The sequence below is a fragment of the Heterodontus francisci genome, chromosome 1 (genome assembly GCF_036365525.1).
Source record: "Heterodontus francisci isolate sHetFra1 chromosome 1, sHetFra1.hap1, whole genome shotgun sequence".
NCBI lineage: Eukaryota > Metazoa > Chordata > Chondrichthyes > Heterodontiformes > Heterodontidae > Heterodontus > Heterodontus francisci.
Genome location: NC_090371.1, coordinates 138,406,768 through 138,432,339, shown reverse-complemented (window position 1 = coordinate 138,432,339; position 25,572 = coordinate 138,406,768). Strand labels below are relative to the sequence as shown.

At 44.7% G+C, this 25,572-nt stretch overlaps 1 protein-coding gene across 1 annotated transcript in view; it reads left to right on the top strand.

Annotated features, from left to right (window-relative positions):
- wdr19 (WD repeat domain 19) overlaps positions 1-25,572 on the top strand; it is a 209,785-nt gene that overhangs the window by 141,705 nt on the left and 42,508 nt on the right. Inside the window, exons 24-27 of the mRNA XM_068036669.1 lie at positions 12,885-12,968; positions 14,828-14,974; positions 16,031-16,155; positions 16,935-17,044. Of these exons, the coding sequence (XP_067892770.1) occupies positions 12,885-12,968; positions 14,828-14,974; positions 16,031-16,155; positions 16,935-17,044 (466 nt within the window). The remainder of the gene's footprint in view (positions 1-12,884; positions 12,969-14,827; positions 14,975-16,030; positions 16,156-16,934; positions 17,045-25,572) is intronic.

The window sequence follows — 25,572 nt, the reverse complement described above, 5'->3', positions numbered from 1 at the left end:
TAAGGATGAAATGGAACAGTTGAGGAGTCTTGTTGGACAGCTGAATTGGTTAGCCTCACAGACAAGACCAGATGCAAGTTTTGATGTGCTAGAACTTAGTCTTGTGATGAAACATCCTAAGGTTGAAGACATCCTGAGGGCAAATAAGACATTAAAATAATTAAAAATAGAGAACTTCCCTGCTTTGGGTGATCCCAAAAATATGAAATTAATCGTTTTTAGTGATGCCTCGCATGCAAACCTGGGTGATGGATTTGCCAGTGTAGGAGGGTTTGTGATATTCCTTGTGGGAGAGAATGGGAAAAGTTGCTCTGGCATGGGAGGCCAAGAAAATAAGAGTGGTGAAGAGCACGCTAGCTGCTGAAACTCTTGCACTCATGGATGCTGTTGATATGGTGTTATATTTGTCCAAGATCTTGGAAGAAATGTTATATAAAAGAGAGACTGAAACGACAATACAAATTGAATCTGACATAGATAATCGATTTCTGTGGGATAATATACATTTGACAAAAAGCGTATATGAAAAAAAGGCTGAGGATAGACATAGCCAGTTTGAAGCAAATGTTGGAAAGGAAGGAAAGATATATATATATATATATATATATACATCCTTTTTTTTCTTAAAAGAAAGGGAATCTGACCATATTGAAAATGCTGGTCCCTTTAATTAGACGGAACTCATTTCAGTGTAAATAGAGAGCAGTTGATGCTCACTATAGTTTTGTATTTAAGGGCTGGGATTTTGCCCAGTTGGGGAGTTGCCTCTGGCCAGAGTGTTATTCCAGAAGGAAAGACTGGGAACTGATGTTTGGACTGAATTATGAATTACCAATAAAACAGTGGTGGACCACCTCCAGGCGCTTATCCATTGTCTCTCGAGATAAGGAGGCCAAAGAGAGTTGTGGATTAGAGACTGTCATTTGCTTCCTCATCTGCCTGTTTAACACTCCTGACTCCCCAATGCCTGTCCACCATCTACAAGGCACAAGTCAGGAGTGTGATCGAATACTCTCCACTTGCCTGGATGGCTGCGACTCCAACAACACTAAGGAAGCTCAACGCTATCCAGGGCGAAGCAGCCCACTTGATCAGCACCCAATCTACCATCTCTAAATATTCACTCCCTTAACCACCGACGCACAGTGGCAGCAGTGTGTACCATCTACAAGATATACTGCAGCAACTCACCACGCCTCCTTCGACAACACCTTCCAAACCCGCAACCCCTTCCACCTAGAAGGACAAGGGCAGCAGATGCATGGGAATGCCACCATCTGCAAGTTCCCCTCTAGACCACGCACCATCCTGACTTGGAACTATATCGCTGTTCATTCACTGTTGCTGGATCAAAATCCTGAAATTCCCTCCCTAACAGCACTGTGGGTGTATCCGCACCAGATGTACCACAGTGGTTCAAGAAGGCAGCTCACCAACACCTTCTCAAGGACAATTGGGCCTGGGCAACAAATGCTGGCCTTTCCAGCAATGCCCACATCCCGTGAAAACGAATTTTTAAAAAAACTTGAGCCACTCAGCCCTGTACTGCAAGGCTCCTCCAGAATGATCCATTCAGCAAAATCATTGCTTCAGGGTATCGATGGTCATCTCATGTGGCAGCATATTTTCCTTGTATGCAGGCTGCGCCTGTGAGCGTAATTTGTGAACTGGAGTCATGAACCGTGTCATCAGCGGATAGCCCTCGCCTCCCAGTAGCCACCTTTTGTTTTGCTGTAGAGGCTGAAAAGCACCTGACACAGCAAATGACCACAGACTGAAGACATCATGACTGCTGCCTGGACACCAGGCATTGACCTGCATGATTTACTGCCTATGATCACACACCAGCTGGATATTGAGGGTGTGGAGTCCCTTTCATTTTCAGTGTACGGCAGTGTTGACGTGCAGCATCAGAAAAGCGATGCACATGCAGACAGTGGCATTCTGCACCATGGAGAAGCATGTAATCCGAGCAAAACTCTGTGCTTACTTTGTCTGCTGCTTTCTAATCAAAGAGAAAATTTTCATTCTCTCTTGCCAGAGAGTCTCAGTGACCTCCCTGACACGACAGTGGATTGCAATCTGCGAGATGTTGCAAATATCTCCAGCTCCAGCCAGAAAGGAGCCAGTTGCATAAATGTTTATCACCATGGTCACCTGCACAGTCACTGGCAATGCAATCCTTGCCTTGCTGTGAGGTTGCAGTTCTGGCTGCTGCAGGTGGCAGGTTTCAGTGAGTATGTCCTTTTTGAAGCATAGACATCTCATACATTGTTGCTGAGGTTCAGGAAGAAGAAATATTCCCCAAACACCCTTGCTGAGAGCCCTTCTTCGTCTCCTCCTCCCTCTTCTAGCAGCTTGTCCTGCTCTGCATGGCCTCTGCGAATTCTCCCAGTCATGCTGTATTTCAAGGGGATTACCGACTGGTGCATCCATGTCTGGGAGCAACTGGTTTACGCAGAAGCCTTAAAGTCAGCAAAAAGTCCTTCAGCACCTGCCACACCACCGCCTGTAGACTTTTTAGACTTTTGCAACTTGAAAGAACTATGGAAAGCACCAAACATTTGTTGAATCTTAGCAACAGCCAGAAGAAATCTACCTTATTTATTAGCTAGTTCAATGATGCCAGATATCCAAATTTGCTGATGGCAAAGATAGGTAGCATTGTAAGCAATGTAGGTTGAAGTGAAAAATTACAAAGAGATATAGATTAGATTAAGTGAATGAGCAAAACTGTGGCAAATTGAATTAAATGCAGGCACATATGAGGTCATGCACTTTGGACCTAAAAAGATTACTTTCTAGAGCATGAAAACCTACAAACCATGGAAGTCCAGGTACACCGATTATTAAAATGTCTTGAACAGGTACAGAAAATAGTTAAAAAGGCTAATAGGGTGCTGGCCATTATGTCTAGAGGACTAAAATGCAAGGGGGTGGAAGCCATTCTTGAACTACACAAATCCCATTTCGACCACACCTGGAGTACTATGAGCTGTTCTAGTCCCCACATCTTAGGAAGGATGTATTGGCCTTGGAGGAAGTGTAATATAGAGTGGTACCTGAATTGCAAGGGTTAAATTACAAGGCGATATTAAACAAACTAGAGTTGTATTCCCTCGAATTTGGAAGTCAAGGGGAGATTTGATCAAAGTTTTCAAGATATTAAGGGGAACAGATAAGGCAGCTAGAGAAACTATTTCCACTGTTTGGGAGGCTAGGACTAGGAGACATTGTCCAAAAATTAGAACCAGACCTTTCATTAGTGAAATAGGAAACATTTCGACACACAAGGATAATAGAAGTTTGGAAATCTCTTCCACAAATGATAATTAATGCAAGATCAAGTGTTAATTTTAAAACAGATTGTTGATCAAAGGTGTTAAGGAATATGGGGCAAAGGCCGATCTATGGAGTTAAGTCACGGATCCAGTCCTAATCACATTGATTAAGAACATAAGAATGGTGGTACAGGTTTGAGGGGCTAAATGGCCTACTCCTGTTCCAATGTTCCTAAGCGAAAAGAATGCGAGAATGTGTCTATTTAATGGGCTAGTGAGCCTGACAGTAACCACAACAACTCTTGTGTTCAAATTATATGGTCCCTCTGACAAGGACATTTCTGCATTACTACTTAGTGTTTTTAAAATAGCTAATTATAATAGAAAGTCTTCTGTAGTACTGTTGCTTATCAAACCTGTAAAAGCCATATTTTAAAGAAAGCCTATATTAACCCTTACATTAAAGACAGAAATGCTGGAAAAACTCAGCAGGTATGGCAGCATCTATGGAGAGAAACAGTATTAATGGGCTGAATTTTTATCGGAAGCCGCAGGTCCCAAAGTCAGGACAGGAAGCAGGCGCTGCTTCAATTGGGGCATTGAGCAGCTGGCCACGCAATCAAGCGGCGGCCGGCCAATTAAGAGTCGGGAGGCGTGTGGACCATCCAGTGAGAGGACGGAGGCTGAGAAGGCGGCGTCCGGTGACGCTGTGACAGGTGCTGGCACCATATTTAAAGGGCTGCCAGCCCTGCATTCACTGCTGCCTGTTCGGGGAAAAAGCCTCTGCCTGACTGCTGCCAGCTTGGAAAGAGCCTCTGTCTGTCTGACTGCCAGCCTGCTGCCAAGGAGCTGAATGGAAGCCTTTAAGTAGAATGACAGAAGAAAGACCTGGGGTGGCCCCACAGTTCAGCGATGCCTCCCTCCAGTTCTCTTCCAGGCTGCAAAGGAAAGGTTGGGGGGTCCTCCCCCAAGAACAGGATAAGGAGACCAGCTCATCTAACCAAACATGCCTGGATGGAGATAGCAGAGGACATCAGCAGCTGTGGTGTCACCACTAGGACCTGGATGCAGTGCTGGAAGCGGGTCAATGACATGAGGTCTGCTAAGGTGAGTGCTCCATACACTTTTTACCCTTTGTGCCTTGTATGTGGTAGAGCGAGAGGGTGCATTTGGTGGCGAGAGAGTGACCACCCAGCCGTGGGCAATGGGATAAGGCAGGATGAAATGCTGCTTGAGGTGTGGCTGCATCTCTGTGTGATGTGCCCATCTGTCATTGCATTCCGCCACCGAGTGCCTTGAGAATGACCACATGCAGGAGGCATTTGTGTACCTTCATTGTAGGCCGCTGGACTACAATCAGCATAGATTGTCTCCGCTGGTAGAATAACGTGGCATTTCTTTGTGTTTGCAGGAGAAGACACGAAAAGAGTGGGCCAAGACTGGGTGGTCTGCCTTTTTTCAGGTCTTTGGTCCAATGGAAGAGAAGGCAATGGAACTGGCAGGGCAGCAAGGCTCCATAGGGAATTGTGAGACAGGGCTACCCACCTAAGAGAGTGAGTGAGGTTGTCCTGGGCCACAAGGGTGTATGTGGCACAGACAAGCCATGCAGCTCGTGTGTCCACCACTGGAGACATGGAGCTCCACAGTTGGGGTGGTTGGAATGTCGTGACGGGATACCAGTAACCCTTCATGCTATCTGTCCCCTCATGCAGGCCATGCTCAGCAACAAGAGCAAAGAGCTGGAGAGACCAGGGGACAGTGGGCCACTTTTGAGCAGGAGGGAGCTGCAGTGGGTGCACTGTCGCATTATTCCCCCGGATCCTCCACCAGTACCGATACTATCACATCAGTGGGTATTTGTTTGCATTTAGATTCGGGCGCACAAGCTGGTGAGCACATCACTTACGTGTGTGAGCAGCTGACGGAGACTGTGACAGCTGAGGCCACTAACAATTGCAGGACAGGCAGAGGACAGCCCATGCTGAGGACCAGGCTGATGACATGCCTCTGGAATCACTGGCAACACAGGAAATGTTACCGCTGCAGTGAGAGATAAGGCAACATCTGGCAGAGCTGCCATAGGCTATGCGTACCCGAGTGCGGAGAATGGAGAGTCCATCCAGGCCTTGTGTGCTGCCATGTCTCTGCCTGGTACACACAGCTTCCTCCATTGAGAGATCAGATACACTCATGGAGAGCCTGATACAGCAAACCACTCAGTGGCTGCCGGAGATGCGTGCAGACCTGCATACCCTCACCTTGTCCATGAGCTCTCTGCAGCAATGGCTGGGCAAGTAGGGGATGAGGCACCTGGATTCTCCATGGGTCAGCAGGGAGGTACAAGTGCACCTTGCAAGGGAGGAGGAGTGACTGCCTCCTGCATTTGGGGGCTCCTCTCAAGATGCTCCTGGTGTGGGTAGCAGCTCCTCAGTCCCTTTGCCAGTGATGCCAGTACCTCCATTATCCCTGACAACAGAGGAGGGAACTGCACATGTGCAGGATGTCCTCGGTGTGCCAGGGCCCTCTAGACCTCAGGCAGCCAGAGGTCGACCACCAAGGTCATCCCAAGCCACAGGGCAGCAAGGTTAGCAGCCTGCCTCCACCTCCGCTGACAGCACAAGGGAGAGCACCACTTAGGAGCACCCAGAAAAGATTGAAGAGCAGCACCTAGATGCACTGAGGGGTTCACAGGTGAATGTACATTCTAAATGGATAGGGTCGCATTTGGTGTCACGCAGAATAAAGAAACAATGTTATCTCACTACATTTCCTTCCTATTGATGTCTTTTGGGACTTCATTTAAACCTTGCCTCTCAAGAGGCTGGAAGAAAGGGACCAAGCTGCGAGCACTCAACACTGCGGCCTTGCCACTGTGCAATGTGCACTTGGACACTGGGTGCTGGAGTGCAGAAGGAAGGAGGCAACAGCAGGGCTGCTTAAAGGTAGGGCTTTATTGGTGCAGTTCTAGAAGGTGGAAAGGGTCTTAGGAAACATAACTGTATAAGGGCATCTCGAGCCTCACTTGCACATATAGGTCGAAAAAGGGATGTGTCCTGCAGGCTGAGTTTAGGGAGTTAGGAAAGAGATCAGCAAGCAGGACCTCAAAGATAGTAATCTCCGGATTACTGCCAAGGACACGCACTAGTGAGTACAGGAGAATACAGCAGATGAATGCGTGGCTGGAGAGATGGTCCAGGAGGGAGAACTTCAAATTTCTGGGGCATTGGGACTGGTTCTAGGGAATGTGCAACCTGTACAAGTCCACACCTGAACAGGACCAGGACAAATACCTTGCAAGAAGGTTTGCTGGTGCTGTTGGGGATGGGTAAACTAGATTGGCAGGGGGATGGGAACCTGAGGGCCATTTCAGATAGGATGAATTCAGAGCAGGGAACGGGAAGCAGAAAATTAGTGAATGACTTTGAAAGACAGAAGAAGCAAAGGGTAAAAAGTGTGCAGCACAGGAATTTGGCAGTATTAAAAGATATTTATTTAAATGCAAGGAGTATAGCAAATAAAGCCAATGAGCTGAGGGCAAAAGGGGCAAAATTGGCAGCTCAGCATCCCTGGATATAGAGTTTTCAGACAAGATGGAGGGGGATAAAAGGAGGGGTGTAGCATTATTGGTTAAAGAATCAATTACAGCTGTGAGGAGGGATGATATGCTAAATGAATCATCAAATGAGGCCATATGGGTTGAGCTCAGAAATAAAACAAAAGGGCAGCCACACTACTAGGAATGTACTATAGACCCCCAAATAGTGAGAGGGAGTTAGAAGAACAAATATGTAGGCAAATTTCTGAGTGCAAAAACAATAGGGCAATAATAGTTGGGGATTTCAACTACCCTAATATCAACTGGGATACAAACAGTGTGAAGGGCACAGAGGGCAATAAATTCTTGGTCTGCATTCAAGAAAACTTTTGAGCCAGCATGTAGCAAGCCCAATGAGAAGGGGGCACAATTCTAGATTTCCTTTTAGGAAATTAAGCTGGGCAAGTGGATGAAGTAGCAGTGAGTGATCATTTTGGAGATGGTGACCATAATACAGATAGATTTAGCATTATTATGGAAAAGGGCAAAGATAGAACAGGAGTAAAAGTTCTAAATTGGAGAAGGCAAATTTTATGAAGCTGAGGTGATCTGGCGAAAGTGGACTGGATACAGCTACTTGAAGGAAAATCACTGGCAAACCAGTGGGAGGAATTCAAAAGCGAGGTTCTACGGGCACAGTGTAGACATGTCCCCACAAAGATAAAGGGTGCTACTGCCAAATCTAGAGCCCCCTGATTATCTAGAAGCATACAGGTAAGCAGAAAAAGAAAGCTTATGACAGTCACAAAAAACTTTATATTTTAGAAAGCCTAGAGGAGTATAGAAAGTGCAGGGGTGAAGTAAGAAAGGAAATTAGGAAAGCAAAGAGAGGACATGAGAAAATATTGGCAGGTAAAATCAAGGAAAACCCAAAGGTGTTTTTATCAGTACTGAGGATAACTAAAAAAAGGGTAGGTCCTATCAGAGATGTACAAGGTGACTTATGGATGAATGCAGAAGATGTGGGCAGGGTTCTTAATGAGTACTTTGTCTCTCTTCACAAAGGAGAGAGATGATGCAGACATTGTAGTTAAAGTGAAATATTTAGATACGATAAGCATAATGAGAGAGGAAGTACTAGAGGGTCTGACATTCCTGAAAGTGGATAAATCACCAGAGTCGGATGGATTGTATCCCTGGCTGTTAAAGGAAGCCAGGGATGAAATAGCGGATGCTCTGAGGATCATTTTCAAATCCTCACTGGATGCAGGCAAGGCACCAGAGGATTGGATGTCTGCGAGCGTTGTACCATTTTTTAAAAAGGATGCGAGGGATAGGTCAAATAATTATTAGGCCAGTCAGTCTGACCTCGGTGGTGGGCAAATTATCAGAATCAATTCTGAGACAGGATAGACTGTAAGTTAGAAAGGCACGGATTAATCAGGGATAGTCAGCATGGATTTGTTAAGGGAAGGTCGTGTCTTACTGACTTAATTGAATTTTTTTTGAGGAAGTAACAAGGAGGATTGATGAGGTTAGTGCAGTGGATGTTGTCTACATGGATTTTAGTAAGGAATTTGAGAAGGTCCCACATGGCAGACTGGTCAGAAAAGTAAAAGCCCATGGGATACAGGGGAATGTGACAAGTTGGATCCAAAATTGGCTCAGTGACAGGAAACAAAGGGTAATGTTCGACAGATGTTTTTGCGAATGGAAAGCAGTTTCCAGTGGCATTCCACTGGGCTCAGTGTTTGGTCCCTTGCTGTTTACGGTATATGCTAATTATTTGGACTTAAAAGTGGGAGGCATGATTGGGAAATATGCAGATGACACAAAAATTGGCTGTGTAGTTGATAGTGAAGAGGATAGCCGTAGATTCCAGAATGATATCAATGGTTTGGTTGAGTGGGAGGAAAAGTGGCAAATGGAATTCAATTTGGAGAAGTGTGAGGTAATGCATTTGGGGAGGGCAAACAAAGCGAGGGAATGCACAATAAACGGGAGGATCTTGAGAGGAGTAGAAGTGAGAGACCTTGGAGTGCATGTCCACAGGTCCCTGAAGGTAGCAGGACAATTAGGTCAAGTGGTGAAGAAGGCATATGGAATTCTTTCCTTTATTGGCCGAGGTATAGAATACAAAAGCAGGGATGTAATGCTGGAACTGTATAAAACGCTGGTTAGGCCACCGCTGGAGTATTGCTTGCAGTTGGTCATATTACAGGAAGGACATAATTGCTTTGGAAAGAGTACAGAGGAGATTTACTAGAATGTTGCCAGGGCTCGAAAGTTGCAGCTATGAGGAAAGATTGAATAGGCTAGGGTTGTTTTCCTTAGAACAGAGGAGGCTGAGGGGTGACTTAATTGAGACGTACAAAATTATGGGGGGCCTAGATAGAGTTGGCAGGAAGGACCTGTTTCCCTTAGCGGAGAGGTCAATTACCAAAGGGCACAGATTTAAGGTGATTGGTAGAAGGATTAGAGGGGACATGAGGGTGGTGGGTGTCTGGAATTCGCTGCCCAAATTGGTGGAGGCAGAAACCCCCAACTGCACCTGAAGGTACCTGGACTACACCTGAAGTGCTGTAACCTGCAAGGCTACGGACCAAGTACTGGAATGTGGGATTAGATTGGGCGGCTAGTTTTTTCAGCCGGCTCAAACATGATGGGCTGAATGGCCTCTTTCTGTGCTGTAACTTTTCTACAGTTCTATAACTAATGGCACCTTTACTGCTCTCCCTGGAGCCCTTCACCTGGCACTGCCTAGGGAGCATCCTCCTCCCCGTCTGTAGCGCAAGGTGTGCAGTGCACAGCAGACCACCACGATGCCTGAGACCCTCACTGGGACATACTGAAGGGCTCCACTAGATCGATCTAGGCACTTGAATTTCATCTTCAGGAGACCAGTGGCCTGCTCGATGTTCACTCAGGTTGACCCGTGGCAGGTGTTGTAACTCTCCTCTGCATCCATGCATGGGTTCCTCATAGGCATCAGTAGCCATGTCCTCAGTGAGTAGCCTTTGTCTCATAGTATCCATCACTGAAGACGCACGGGATCAGAAAAACTCTGGTGCCTGGGACTGCCAGGTATGTAGGCTAATTCCCAGGAACCTTCCAGAACCTGCAGGATTGGTTTGGGGTAGTCGCAGACCAGATGCACATTGAGCGCGTGGAAGCTCTTCTTGTTGATGAAGGCTGCAGGCTGGTAAGTGGGAGCCTTAATGGCCACATGCGTGCAGTCTATCACACCCTGCACCTGGGAGAATCCAGTGGTGCCACTGATCCCTTATAGCCCTCTCTGCTTGACTGTTTGGGTTGGCGTGGAAGCGTATGAAGTTGCCGGCCCTCCTGAATAGGGCATTGGTGACCTCCTTGATGAACCGATGCACTGCAGACTGCGAAGTGCCACACATTATTCCAGTGGATGCCTGGAATGATCCGGTGGTGTAGAAGTTCAATGCCATGGTGACCTTCAGCAACGGGTGATCACCAGGTCCCATGGGGATCAGCTCATCCTGCATCATGGCACACAGATCAGTGAAAGCCTCCCTGGAGATCTGGAGTCTTTGGAAACACTGCTGCTCAGACATCTGCAGTTAGTTGAGCCTCAACTGATAGACCCTCTCAGGAGAGTAGCTTCTTCTACATACAGGAGGCTGTTGGCTTGCCCCTCTGCATCCTTCTCCAGCGTCCTGTTCCCGAGGCTGGCCCTCCTGTAGGCCCCCAAGTTGCTGGCGTGCACCTGCCTGTGCCTGAACCTCCTTCCTCTATACTGCTGTTTCTCCTCAATGGGGGTCCCAAAGCCAGGATGAATGAGGCCCTGAGTGCAAGGCTTTCACAGCAAACGCCCACCCCCATCCCCCACTTTTTTTTCTCACATGGCACTGCCCCAATGGCACCCTGGTATGATTTGCCCCACAGTTTCATCTCTCCTGATGCCCTCCATCCTCCACCTTCCCTCCTCTACCCTCCCTGCCAAACGACGCTGCCTCACCCATTGGCGTCTCAGTGAAGCCAGCACTGAGCTCCCACTCCTTGTTGCCTCCTTTTACCAGGCAAGGCTCTGAAGTCCTTTAGTTCCCGTGAGCCGTTAGTTAAATTGGACCCAGTGAATAAAATTGCTGTCTATTGGGCTCTTAAATACCTTTTTTAATTGCCTTCCCACTGCATGGATGTGTGAAGACTGCCCTCCATGTTGGCCGCTGACAGTAAAATGCCTCCCCCAGCCACCCCAAGCTTCTGTTCCCATCTCCAGCGGTCCCACAAAATTCCAGTTTACGTTTCAAATCAATGACCTTTCATCAGAATCGGTTGCCAGACCTGCTGAGTATTTCCAGCATTTTCTGTCTTTCTTTCAAGTTTCCAGAAACTGCAGTACTTTGCTCTTATATAAACCCTTTATAGATAGATTCTAATTTTATTGTTTTTATAAATCTTTTAAACATTGTGCATGTTTGAGCAGCTTGCTGTATCACTTGACTTCAATGCATTACTTAATTTATAAATAATTCTAACAAGTAGTTTTAGTCGGTATACATTGTTGTGCCAGAATAATATTTTCCACTGTCTGGAAGTCAAAGAACAGTACAGCACAGGAACAGGCCATTCGGCCCTCCAAGCCTGCGCCAATCTTGATGCCTGTCTAAACTAAAACCTTCTGCACTTCCGGGGACCGTATCCCTCTATTCCCATCCTATTCATGTATTTGTCGAGATGCCTCTTAAACCTCGCTATCATATCTGCTTCCACCACCTCCCCCGGCAGCAAGTTCCAGGCACTCACCGCCCTCATGTAAAGAACTTGCCTCGCACATCCCGTCTAAACTTTGCCCCTCGCACCTTAAACCTATGTCCCCTAGTAACTGACTCTTCCACCCTGGGAAAATGCTTCTGACTATCCACTCTGTCCATGCCACTCATAACTTTGTAAACCTCTATCATGTCACCCCTCCACCTCCGTCGTTCCAGTGAAAACAATCCAAGTTTATCCAACCTCTCCTCATAGCTAATACCCTCCAGACCAGGCAACATCCTGGTAAACCTCTTCTGTACCCTCTTCAAAGCCTCCACGTCCTTCTGGTAGTGTGGCGACCAGAATTGCATGCAATATTCTAAGTGTGGCCTAACTAAAGTTCTGTACAGCTGCAGCATGACTTGCCAATTTTTAGACTCTATGCCCCGACCGATGAAGGCAAGCATGCCGTATGCCTTCAGGAGAATCTGGTGAATATTGCACATAAGTTGATTGTGTGAAGTGTTAATTGTTAAACCTGGGCATGCTAGCCCATGCACTGAATATGTAAAGACACAAGTTTGTGTATTGGAGACTCAGTTTGTTTATGGAAACCATCCTTGAGCGACAAACACAAGATTGTTGGGGGAAAAGCCCAAAGTTTAGTAGTCACTTCATTTGTGAAATGATAAGCAATTTACACTGATTTTTTGCAAAGTAGCCTCTAATTGGGGGACGATAGCATCATGATAATGTTACTAGACTAGTAATGCTCCGGCGACATGAGTTCAAATCCCACCATGGCAGTTGGGAGAATTCAAATTCAATTCATAAATCTGGAATAAAATGCTGGTCTCAATAATGATCACAAAACTACTGGATTGATGTAAAAACTCATCTGGTTCAGAGGAGGAAATCTGTCTCCTAACCCAGTCTGGCCTACATGTGACTCCAGATCCACAGCAATATGGTTGACTGCCCTCTGAAGTGGCCTAGCAAGCCACTCAGTTGTATCAAAGTGCTACAGATAGCACTGTGGGTGTACCTATACCACATGGACTGCAGCGGTTCATGAAGGTGGCTCACCACCACTTTCTCAAGGGCAATTGGGAATGGGCAATAAATGCTGGCTTTTCCAGCAATGCTCAATTCCTATGAATTTTTTAAAAAAGAATACAAAAGCATGCAATGTCAGGTTGGCAGATCAAGCATGGGGTAGATTTTTTTTTAAAATCCAATGTTTGCATATTGTATTGCATAACTATTGTTTTTCATGGTTCTACTAAAACACATTTCTGTCAGATACAGCTATTTAGAGATCTCTTTTTTTTTAAACACAGGGCAAAAGTTGGTGAGCTTCTCCCTCATGTAACATCTCCAAAGATACACCTGCAGTATGCGAAAGCAAAAGAAGCTGATGGCAGGTACAGTCTTGTACAACTAGAATATAATTACTGTAGGTAATAGGAATCTAGGAATAGGAGTAGACCTGTCAACCTCTTGAGCCTGCTCTGCCATTCAGTTACATCATAGCTGATCTGTACCTCAACTCCATTCGCCTTTGCTGCATATCTCTTGACATTCTTGCCTAACAAAAAAAATGTCATTCTGACTTGAAAATTCCAATTGACCCAGCATCCAGTTTTTTGGAGGAGTACATTGAAGTACAAGTGATAGCCGGGCAGAGACTGTGCACTATATGAAATACAAATTGAGATTAAAATTTCATTGCTACGCTTAGAATTTCTGTATCAGCCTCTCCTCTTTCTTGTGCCCTCTCCCATCTTTTAAAAGATTATAGCTACTATGGGTGAACGCTCTTGTTCTTTAATATAAATAAACTCATGTTATGTATCTGATTTAATTTTGACTAACCTATAGATTCTTTATTTTAACAAATATACGTTACTTCACAGGGGGAGAAAGTTCCATATTTCCAGTATGTTTTGTGTGAAAAGTGCTTTCTGATTTCACTTCTAAATGGCCTAGTTCTAATTTTAAGATTGTGCACCTTATTCTGAATTCCCACACCAGAGGAAATAGTTTTTCTGCATCTACTCTATCAAATTCCTTTAATTTGTTAAACACCTTGATTAGATCACCCTCAACTTTGTAAACTCTAGGAAATGCAACCAAGTTTATTCAACCTGTCTTTATAATTTAATCGACTCTTAAAACCCCTCATGGGCAATTTACATCGATCCTTAGGGAGAACTTTATTTTAATTCAAGTGCTGAGCATATTACTATTGATATATTACAGGTACCAATTCCACAGACCCAAATTACACTGGTGGCTATCATTTAAATTTTAATGTGAGCAAAGAGTCAGAGTCTTCATATAAAAGAATTAAAAATGTCATTTAAGCAGTGAATACCTGGGAATATTTTAAATATTCAGTTTGTAGCCACTTCATTCACCAGCAGCCATGCAGATCAGAAGCCTTCTATCATCTCTGGCAATTGAGCAAGTTCAACTGCATCAAGAAAGGGATGGGATGAGTTTACTTGCAGTATTTCATGGTCGCTAAGAAATTTTGGACAATTTCATTCTGTGTTAGATCCTGGGGCACTTTAAAAAGATACCATTCAAGATGGTGCCACTGCCTCACATCATTCAGACTGATGTGGTTATGAAACAGCAGCCAGATGGTCATAAACTTTAGTTTTATTAGGGCTCTTTGGTGCCACGCTTGGCCCAATGCTACCTTGATGCCAAAGGCAGTCACTTTAAACTCACCTCTGGAATTATGTTTTTTGTCCATGTTTGGACAAAGGCTGTAGTGAAGTCTGGAGCTGAGTGATTCTGGCAGAACCCAAACTGAGCATTGGTGAGCAGATTACCGGTGAGCAAGTGCCACTTGATAGCACTGTTGATGACTCTGTCTTTCGCTTTGCTGGTGATTCAGAGCAGGTTGATAGGACCGTAATTGGCCAGATGATTTAACCTGTTTTTTGTGGATAGGATATACCTGCGCAATTTTCCATTTTGTCGGGTAGATGTCAGTTTTGTAGCTGTACTAGAACAGCTTGGCTAGAGGCATGGCTAATTCTCGAGCATAGGTCTTCAGCACCACAGCCAGGCTATTGTCAGAATCTATAGCCTTTGTTGTGTCCAGTGTACTCAGCCATTTCTTGATATTGTGGAGTGTATATCGTATTGCTATAATTAGTACTAAATGTTTTAACATCAGTCTTCATTTGTGGATCTGGTTGCCAAGGTTAATCTATCTTGTTTTGGGGAATTTATAATTAAATTGCTTTCTTTTGTGACTGTCTTCTAGATATAGGGAAGCTGCAATGGCTTATGAAAATGCCAAAGACTGGGACAATATGATTCGAATTCAGTTAGATCATCTCAGTAATCCAGAAGAAGCTGTTCGTATCATCCGAGAAACCCAGTCAATCGATGGGGCCAAAATGGTAGCGAGGTACACAGGCTGGTTTAATCAACTATAGTTACTTGCAAATGCATAGATCTAAGATTATTGTGTCCTAATAGATTTCGAAAAACATTTTTTTATTAGAGATACAGCACTGAAACAGGCCCTTCGGCCCACCGAGTTGTGCCGACCAAGAACCACCCATTTATACTAACCCTACAGTAATCCCACATTCCCTACCACCTATCTACACTAGGGGCAATTTACAATGGCCAATTTACCTATCACCTGCAAGTCTTTGGCGGTGGAAGGAAACCGGAGCACCCGGCGAAAACCCACGCGGTCACAGGGAGAACTTGCAAACTCCGTACAGGCAGTACCCAGAATCGAACCCGGGTTCCTGGAGCTGTGAGGCTGCGGTGCTAACCACTGCGCCACTGTGCCGCCCCAATAAAACCAATTTAATCATGCACATCACACTAGTTGCTGCATATAACAAACAACTATGTGTAACCTTGTCTCCTTGTCTTAGTGGAAACAACTTGGCCTCTGAGGGTTATGGATTCAAGCTTTAAAGCAGGACTTGATCATGCAATCTCAACACTTTAGTGCAGTACTAAGGGATTAGTGCACTGTTAGAGATGTCATCATTTATATGAGTTTAAATGAGGCCCTGTGCACCTGTTCAGGTGGATGTAAAAGATCTCACAACACTATTCAAGTTTTTTCCAGGTCTCCTGGTCAACATTCTTCTCTTGGCCAACATTACCAAAACAGATTAACTAGGCATTATTTAATTTGTTGTTTATGTTGTATTCAAATTGATTGTCACGTTTACCTACAAAACCAGTGTCGGCCTTTGAAAAGTAATTAATTTGGTACATCCCAGATCTTATGTAAATGCTAATTCATTTTTCCTTTCTAGATGTAATTGCATTTGTTGACCAGTTATTTGCTGTGCTATAATCAACACTTCATAACTTTAAAAAGTAGACCCTAGCTAAACAAATATTTAAGCTTCCTTAAGATAAACAATGTTTATAAATTAGTGGTATAATGTAAATGATGTGCTGGTTCTTGTGAAGAGGATGTGTTTCTTTTTAGGTTCTTCTTGCATCTCGGTGACTATGGCTCTGCCATCCAGTTCCTGGTGATGTCTAAGTGTAATGATGAAGCCTTTCAGCTTGCACAGCAACATAATCAAATGGAAGTCTATGCTGACATCATTGGTAAGCCCATATTTGGAAGAGGTGCTGGGTTGAAACAAACACATTCAACACAAATACAAACTTGGGGTTTGCATTTGCAGTAGTTTTCAGCAAAATTCTCACCCAAAATGTTCTCTCTGGGTAGCTTGGTTTTGTAGTCAAAGAAAGTGGAAAAACAAAGCAAAAACAACAGAGATGGCATTTTGTCCTTAATGGTTGTATGAATAAGAGTACCAGTAAACCTAATACTAATTGTATTAAGGCAAACATTTAAAGCCCATTGTCCAAGTGAAGCAAAATAATATTTCTAACATAGCAATTAAGTTTTCTTTTCCCTCTGATGATTTGTAATTTTGTCTACATCTGTAGGTCATCTTTGTTTTCTTCCATCTTGCTCCCAATTTCCTTAACAATGCCACCAGTACCAGGTGCTGTCAGATACCTCACCCTCACCTCCGGTTCACACATGCACTTTCAGCAAGGGTTGTTGGTTTGCTGGGTTGCAATTAGGAGCAGAAGACCTGGCCAATTTTCTTCCCCATACTACGGGAGTTTGATACCATTTTCAGCGCCTCTGTCCATATCTTGGCTAATTCAACACTAAAGATTGAATCTAGGATTAATCTGACCTTTATTGCTCAGCTATTCACCATGTCTGCTAACTCAGTTGATTTCTATTTCCTCGGATGAACGAAAGTTTTTTTTAATTAAAAGTATCTGTTATCTCTCCTGGAATTTAGCAAAGCATTGTTATTTTGGATTAGATTCTAGTATGTAAGGCTACATGTGCTTCTCTGCAGGTTCTGATGCCAATAATGAGGACTATCAGAGTATTGCATTGTACTTTGAAGGCGAAAAGAAACATTTCCTGGCTGGAAAATTCTTCATGCTTTGTGGCCAGTACACCCGAGTAAGTACTTGAAGGTTTACTTGGCTTCCCCTTCCGAAGTCAGCGTTTTTGAGATGGGTTCAACCAAGTAGGCGGGAGATAAGTTTACTATAATTGTAAATGGGTATTTCAGAGAATACCTGAGATTTACACTGTTTTTGCACAAAGATTTAAAAGTGGGACTGTAGGAGTACCTGAGAAGAATGTGAAAGAACCACAATGGAGATAAGTATTGAAAAGCTCATTATTGAAAAAGTTAATAGGATTTGAAGTAGAAAAGTATCCAGGAATATTGAAGGATGCTGGGATGGAATAACAAAAGAACTAAGCAAACTCCCCAAAATGTTTGGAAATAGCAGTTGTGCCAAAGGACTGGTGGATGGCAAATGTTGCACCTCTGTTCAAGAACACAGAAAATAAATAAACCAGGAAATTGTAGGCCAGTTAGTTATACCTCAGTTGTGGATAAGCTCAGAGTACAAATACAGGATGAAGTTGGTGAGCACCTAGAAAAGTGAGGGATGATCTGCATGGATTTGTAAATGGGAGATTGTGTTCGACTCATTTATTTGAATTTTACAATGTGGTGGATGATGATAAACTTAAATTTAAAGGAGACGGTGACGTAGTGGTGATGCCACTGGACTAGTAATAGAGGCCCAGGCTAATGCCCTGGGGACATGGATTCAAATCCCACCACGGCAGCTGGTGAAATTTAAGTTCAATTAATTAATAAGAGTTCAATGTTTTAATTTTTTTTTAAATCTGGGATTGAAAGCTCGTCTCCGTAATGGTGCCATTGTCGTAAAAACTCACTAATGTCTTTTAGGGAAGGAAATCTGCCATCCTTAGATTCAGCCCCACAGCTACAGTACTGTGTACAGTATTGGTCTCCTTATTTAAGGAAGAACGTAGATGTGTTAGAAGCCGTTCAAAGAGGTTTACTGGACTAATACCTGGAATGGGTGGGTTGTCTTATGAGGAAAGATTGGACAGGCTAGGCTTGTATCCACTGGAGTTTAGAAGCGTAAGAGGTGACTTGATTGAAACATATAAGATCCTGAGGGGTTTTGACAGGGTGGATGTGGAAAGGATGTTTCCTCTTGTGGGAGAATCTAGGACTGGGGGGTAGGGGGGTCACTGTTTAAAAATAAGGGGTCGCCCATTTAAGATAGAGATGAGGAGAAATGTTTTCTCAGAGGGTCGTGAGTCTTTGGAACTCTCTTCCTCAAAAGGCAGTGGACGCAGAACCTTTAAATATTTTTAAGGCAGAGGTAGATAGATTCTTGATGGCGGGCGGGCAAAGAAAATGGCAGCCCGTCCATGCGGGCTGCATGTCGCGGACCCGCCACAATCTACTGTGTGGCGGCTCATTTGAATAGCTGTGGCCGGACGCACACCGACTGGATCAGGTGGAGGGGTGGGCTGTCCGTCCCTGGCAATGGCGTCAGCTGCCAGTGCGCAGGCACCGATGCCATTTTTAAAGGGCTGTCAGTCCTACCGGGAGATTTAAATATTAAAAAATTAAATCCATTTATTTTGCCCCTCTCCCACCCCCCCCCCCCATAACCATAAAATTATTAATTTCTCCCCCCCAAAAAAACACTTACCTTTACAATGTGACCTTCCCCCACAAACTGCATAAACTTTAACCTCAAACCCTTCCCAACATCCCCTACATTAATGGTGTTACTTTGACCCTGTTTTCCACCCGCCACCCCCCCCACACTGAGAAACTTACCTCCTCCCCCCTTCCCACCAGTGTGGCGCCTTGTTTCCCCAGACGGGGATCTGATGGCGTGGGAGTGCCGGCCACCGGCCGAAGATTGGAGCGGGAACTCGGGCAGCAACGCAAGTATCATTAATTCATTCATTTTCATTTATTTAAATATACAGATGGCGGTCCTGTTGCTCAGTGGCGGCAGGGGCTGCTACAAGGCCTTGCCGCCACTGGTAATATCGAGCTCGGCCCTCCCGGCGCTGAGGTCCGTGGCGGCCCTCTCTCAAAGGCATCTTCAGGCCCTCACCCCGCCACAGACCCAGACACCTGGGGGAAGAACTAAATCCCGGTTACACCAATGCCCTGTATTATTGAAGCATAGCCTCTCTAGTTTTGTATTCTATTCCCCTCAATAAACGGTAACATTCTAATCGCTCTCCTAATTACTTGCTGTACCTGCATACTAACCTTATGCGATTCATGCACTTGGACACCCAGATCCCTCCACGTCTCTGGGATCTGCAATCTCTCTCTCACCATTTAGATAATATGCTTTTTTAATCCTGCCGACTGGACAATTTCCCACATTGTACTCCATTTGCCAGATCTTTGCCCACTCACTTAATCTATCTGTATCCCTTTGTAGCCTCCTTATGTCCTCTTCACAGCCTATTTTCCTACCTATCTTTGTGTCATCAGCAAATTTATTAACTTACCTTTGGTCCCTTCATCCCTGTCATTTATATAAATTATAAAAAGTTGAGTCCCAGCACTGATCCCTGTGGCACACCACTCGTTACATCTTGCGAACCAGAAAATGACCCATTTGCGCCTACCCTTGGGGGGGGGTGGGGGTGTTGTTTGTGGATGCTAGAAAATGCCTCTGGGAGAGGCCTGCCATGAATCTTGACACTGGGAAGGCCTGGCCTGATATTGATGGTGGCGGCCCCTGCCACTCGGCGATGGGAGCCCAATTTAAATATTTAAATAAAGGAATTAATTGCCTTCAATATATTCATGCCAGTGGCCAGCACTCTCACGCCTTCGGATCCCTGTCCGGGGAACCGAGGCATAATGCTGGTAGGGAAGGTGGAGCAGGTAGGTTTCTCAGTTGGGGATGGGGTGGGTGGTGGGGTGAGGTCAAACTCATCTCCTTGGTTTAGGGGATGGTGGGAAGGGTTAGAGTGTAAAGTTTATGTACTTTGTGGGGGGGTGGGGTGGAAGGTCAAGTGGGCAGGGGAAGTGTTTGAGGAGGAAGGGCAAGTAATTACTTTTATGGCTATTGGGAAGGTGGGAGTGGGGCAATTTAAATGGATTTAATTTTAAAAATTAAGTTTACCTTTTAAATATTTGAATGGAAGGGCTCAAAGCCCTTTAAAAATGGCGTCGGCACCTGTGCACAAAGATGGCGCCATTGCCGGGGATGGACAGCCCACGCCCTCCACATCATCCGGGTTGGGGGGGCAGCTCCCCAACGTGCAGGTGGACCACCATTGTTTTCATCTGCCACCAATTATGGTGGTGGAAGTATAAATTCCAGCCCTCTGTTTCCTGTTAGCTAGCCAATCTTCAATCCATGCCAATATGTTACCAATGCACCTTGAGCTTTTATTTTCTGCAGTAACCTTTGATGTGGCACCTTATCAAATTTTTTTTTCATTTATTCGTTCATGGGATGTGGGCGTCGCTGGCTAGGACAGCATTTATTGCCCGTCCCTAATTGCCCTTGGGAAGGTGGTGGTGAGTCACCTTCTTGAACCGCTGCAGTCCATGTGGGGTAGGTACACCCACGGTGCTGTTAGGAAGGGAGTTCCAGGATTTTGACCCAGCGACAATGAAAGAACAATACAGTTGCAAGTCAGGATGGTGTTTGGCTTGGAGGGGAACTTGCAGGTGGTGGTGTTCCCTTGCATCTGCTGCCCTTGTCCTTCTAGGTGGTAGAGGTCGCGGGTTTGGAAGGTGCTGTCTAAGAGCCTTGGTGCGTTGCTGCAGTGCATCTTGTAGATGGCACACACTGCTGCCACTGTGCAGTAGTGGAGGGAGTGAATGTTTGTGGATGGGCTGCCACTCAAGTAGGCTGCTTTGTCCTGGATGGTGCCTTCTAGAAATCTAAGTACAGTACCTCCACTGGCTCCCCTTTATCCACAGCACATGTTACTTCCTCAAAGAACTCCAATAAATTAGTTAAACATGATTTCCCTTTCACAGAACAATGTTGAATCTGCCTGATTACCTTGAACTTTTCCAAGTGCCCTGCTCTAACGTCTTTATTAGTAGCTTCTAATATCTTCCCTATGACAGATGTTAAGCTAACTGGCCTGTAGTTTCCTACTTTCTGTCTCCCTTTTGGAATAAAGGAGTTACATTCACTATTTTCCAATCTAATGGAACCTTCCTCAAATATAGGGAATTTTGGAAAATTAAAACCGATGCATCAACTATCTCACTAGCCACTTCTTTTAAGACCCTTGGATGAAGTTCATCAGGAACCAGGACCTGTCAGCCCGCAACTCCAACAATTTGTTCAGTACCATTTCCCTGGTGATTACAATTTTCTTGAGTTCCTCCCTCCCTTCCATTTCCTGACTTACAGCTAATTCTGGGATTTTACTTATATCCTCTATAGTGAAGACCGATGCAAATACCTGTTCAATTCATCTGCCATTTCTTTATTTTCCCTTATTAGTTCCCCAGACTCACTTTCTATAGGACTAACGCTCACTTTGTTAACTTTTCTTTTTTAAATATCCATAGAAACTCTTTACTATCTGTCTTTTTATATTTCTAGCTAGCTTTTTCTCGTACTCTAATTTTTCTCTCCTTATTAATCTTTTAGTCATTCTTTGCTGTTTTTTATATTCTGTCCAATCTTCTGACTTGCCAACCATCTTTGAGTAATTATATGCTTTTTCTTTATGTTTGATACTGGCTTTAACTAGGGGTTCTCAACAGGGGATCTCTGAGAAAGTTTCAAGGGGTTCACCAAAACACATTGCTTTGTCGGACAAAGATTACCACCAATTTAAAAATATATTGGCCCAGAGTTTGCGGTCAGCGGTGAAGCAAGGGCATTCACCCCTAATCTCGAAGTAAGCCTAGCTGAGAGGTCAAGCCATTTCTCTGATATGATTTTCACCTCTGTTGCTATGCAGTGGTACTGCATGGAACTGCGTGATGTCATCAGGTTGTCCAAGCAGCCATTCACATTAAAGGATTTTCACAGACACACAAACAAGAAACAAAAAGCACTGAAACAAAATCACCTTTTAAAAAAAAAATTTACGCAGAGCAAATTAAAGATTGGGACATAGACATGGGGTGAAGATAGAAGTTAAAACATTCTGGAAAAAAGCTCAAACTAATTCTTTAAAATAATTTTTTTAAAGGAAATGTTCTCCGTGATTATTTTTTTGTGGGGGCGGGGGATGGGGTGGAGTTCTGTTGGTCATCAAATGATAATTTATTATAAATAAAAACAAAAAGTGCTGGTAATACCCAGCAAGTCAGGCAGCATCTGTGGAGACAGAAGCAGAGTTAACGTTTCAGGTCAGTGACCTTGCATCAGAACTGTTTATTAATTTTATTTATTTATTAATCACACTGCCGTTAAAAATCTAGTTACACCTGATTGATCAAGGTGTAACTTTTTAAGGGGTTTCAAACTGTGACGTCCGGGTAGGAAAGTTGAAATTCTTGCTGATTTCATGACTGCCAGCCTGTGGCGGACCCCTGAGTGACAGGCCACAATTTCAGGATTTCCACGGCAGTAGCGCATGCCTGACATCCTGAATTTGGGGTCAGCTCCAGGCAGGTAATGACGGCAAACACTGATGATCTGCTGTCAAACACCACCCCCCCACCCCCACACACAAAATCTGTACCAATTAAACCAAATGAACAAGTTCTGAGTGGCAGCCTCTTTCAACTGAAATAGTCTCTGTAACCATCGCATCTTTAACATTAACATACTTCTGATTGTTTTTTGGTTATCTGTATTAATATTTCCTTCTGTAGCTCAGTGTCAAATTTAGTTCGATAACACACTTGCAAAATGCCTTTGGACATTTTACTACGTTAAAGGTGCAGTACAAAAACAAGCTGTTGTTGTTGAGACTGCAGGCATTCCTGGGATTTTGCAGACAGCATGGAAGAAGGTTAGTTCAGTGACAATAGCAGAACTGCCCCGGAATAGACAAAACAATTGATTTAAATCATTTGAAAATTATTCAGCAGGTCTCATCGGTTATTTTTGACTGTGTGAAATTTTACTGAATGGACCTGCAATATAATCCCTTACTTTCAAAAATGTCGGTCAGTCTTTTTGCTCCATATATTTCTGCAACTTTGAAAGTTTCTCCTCAATAGAATTTAAATTCTCTTGAATTTCTCTAAGATTTGGCTCTATTGTTTTTTGAATTTTCCCGTCGTTCCTTGCGATCTGTGATTAAGTGCTGCTCTTTCTCAGTGAGAATCTGGTTACTGAGTGACAGGCACTCTCTCCAGACGATCCAATTCCTCAGGATCTCCTCAATGGACCAGAAACTGGCTAATTAACACTGATGGAAGGCGGGGTTTACAGAGATTATTTCAGTTGAAAGAGGCTGCCATTCGGAACTTGCTCGTTCCGTTTAATTGGAACGGATTTTGTGGGGGGTGGGTGTTTGGCAGTGTGTGTGCCATCATTACCTGCCTGAAGCTGACCCCAAATTCTGGATGTCAGGCATGCACAATTGGCGCGGACATCCTGAAATTGTGGTCTGTCACTAGGGTCCACCACAGGCTGGCAGTCATGAAATCAGCATGGACTATCCACTGACAACATGACTAATGACTCGTGCACAACTCATTCACACATGCACAGCATGTATACAATGAAATCCAGGCTGCCACATAAAATGTAATACAGCAGATCATTGGTGTGCTGAAACAACACTTCCGCTGCCTGGACCACTCTGAAGGAATCCTGCAGTACTCAGTAGGGCGTGTGTCAAAATTCGTGGTGGCCTACTGCAGGCTGCACAACCTCGCCATTATGAGGGGACAGCCTTTTCCAGCTGCTACACGGTGAGAAGCTGAGGACCATGAGCATCGTTAGAGTAAGGGAGGAGTCAACCTAGACAGCCCCTTTCTGCCCAGACTCTTCATGAAGAAGAACTATTTTGAGTGTGATGCCAGTAACCACGTTCCCAATTCACCAGCAGTTCCACACCATACCTTCCCTCTGTCACTAACCAGCACAGTGTCTACTTGGCCACAATGCAAAAATAAAAGCCATGAGGATAATAAACATTCCAAATGAAATTTATAAACCAAAACATACAATATTGCATACAGACATAAACAAATTACCCTTGTGCATTCTTTTAATGCCTGTCTTCTGTGTGTCTTTGCCTACTCTAGTGCTCCTACACAGTGCTACCCCAGTGGCTGCAGCATGGCTGGTGGAAGGCTGCTGACTTGCAGTGGAGGAGACTGTGGATGGCCTTTGGAGGATGACCTCAAACAGCTCTGGGACCTGTGGGCCTGGCTGTGGACTGCACCATCTCAGCATAGGTGGCAGCAGTCTACGCTAGTGGCTGATGGGTGGGAGGGCAAATGTTGTCATTCTGAGTGCTGTACACAGCCACTGCCCTGAAGTGGCACCTCCACAATCCTAGTAATCTGTTGGGGGCAGATTGCTGGACTGCTGTGACACACTGCAAGTCCCTTTGAACACTGTGATTGTTACGGTCAAATGGGGAGGGGTCAAAGTGCTTCCCTCTTTTCCCCCTCCTTGTTTGACCACAACAGGTTTAATTCTTTTGTAAGGTGGATGTACTGGCCACTTCAGTAGGTGTTTGGTTCTAGTTGTGATTATAACAAGTAATCAATCGGAAAGGTTTTCTTGAGTTAATAAAGAAAGAGGTTAACTTTATTGTACCTAAACCGAACTAATAAAATAATAAACAACGCACCAACTTTCACTCTCACACATATTAGGGGTTGGATTTTATTAGAATGCCGCGCTCCGCGGTGGCGCACTGAGAGAGCAGCGGCCTTCCGACATGGAAGGGCCACCGCACAGCCCCCGCGATATTACATGCGGGGACTGATTTAAGTAGAGAGGGCGGAGCGGGTGCCCCCGATGACATAGAGGGGGCGGCCACTGCATCCCTGGCAACGGCATCCAGTGCCACCACGCAGCCATTTTTAAGAGCTTTAAGCCCTTAGAAGTAATTTTAATTTTTAAAGGTAAAGTAAGCATTAATTTTTTGATTACAAATAATAATGATATGGAGGCCCTTCCCCAACCCCCACAATGATCATTGCATTGCCCGAGATAACCGAAACATGCCTTTTTCCCTACCCGAACTTCACCCCACAACCTTCTAACTTTTTTTGTCTTTCAACCCCTTCCCACCATCCTCCCACCCAATCAAAAGTGTTTTCCCCACTCCTACACCCCTCCCACCCTGAAAATTTTATTCCTCCACCCACAACCAGGTTCTTGCCTCGGAACTCCATACGGCTACCGCCAACAGATAAGTGAATTTGCATCTAAATTCGGACAGTTAATTTGTAGATGAAGGCCTCACTGCCAAGCAGTGGGGAAGCCGCATCGAGGTCCCCCCGCCGCTGGGAATATGCGGTGGGCTGTTCTCGACATCGGGAGTTGAGGCGGGCCTTTTCCCGCAGAATCTTACAGGGCTCCCCACTGTGACCCACGGTATTGAGGGGCTTGTAAAATTCAGCCCTAGAGGTTTACACACACACACAGGTTACAGAGCGGGGAAAGGTAGATTGGTTGAGTTAGGGTCCATAAAAAAGGGTATACAGTCTGTGAATTTTG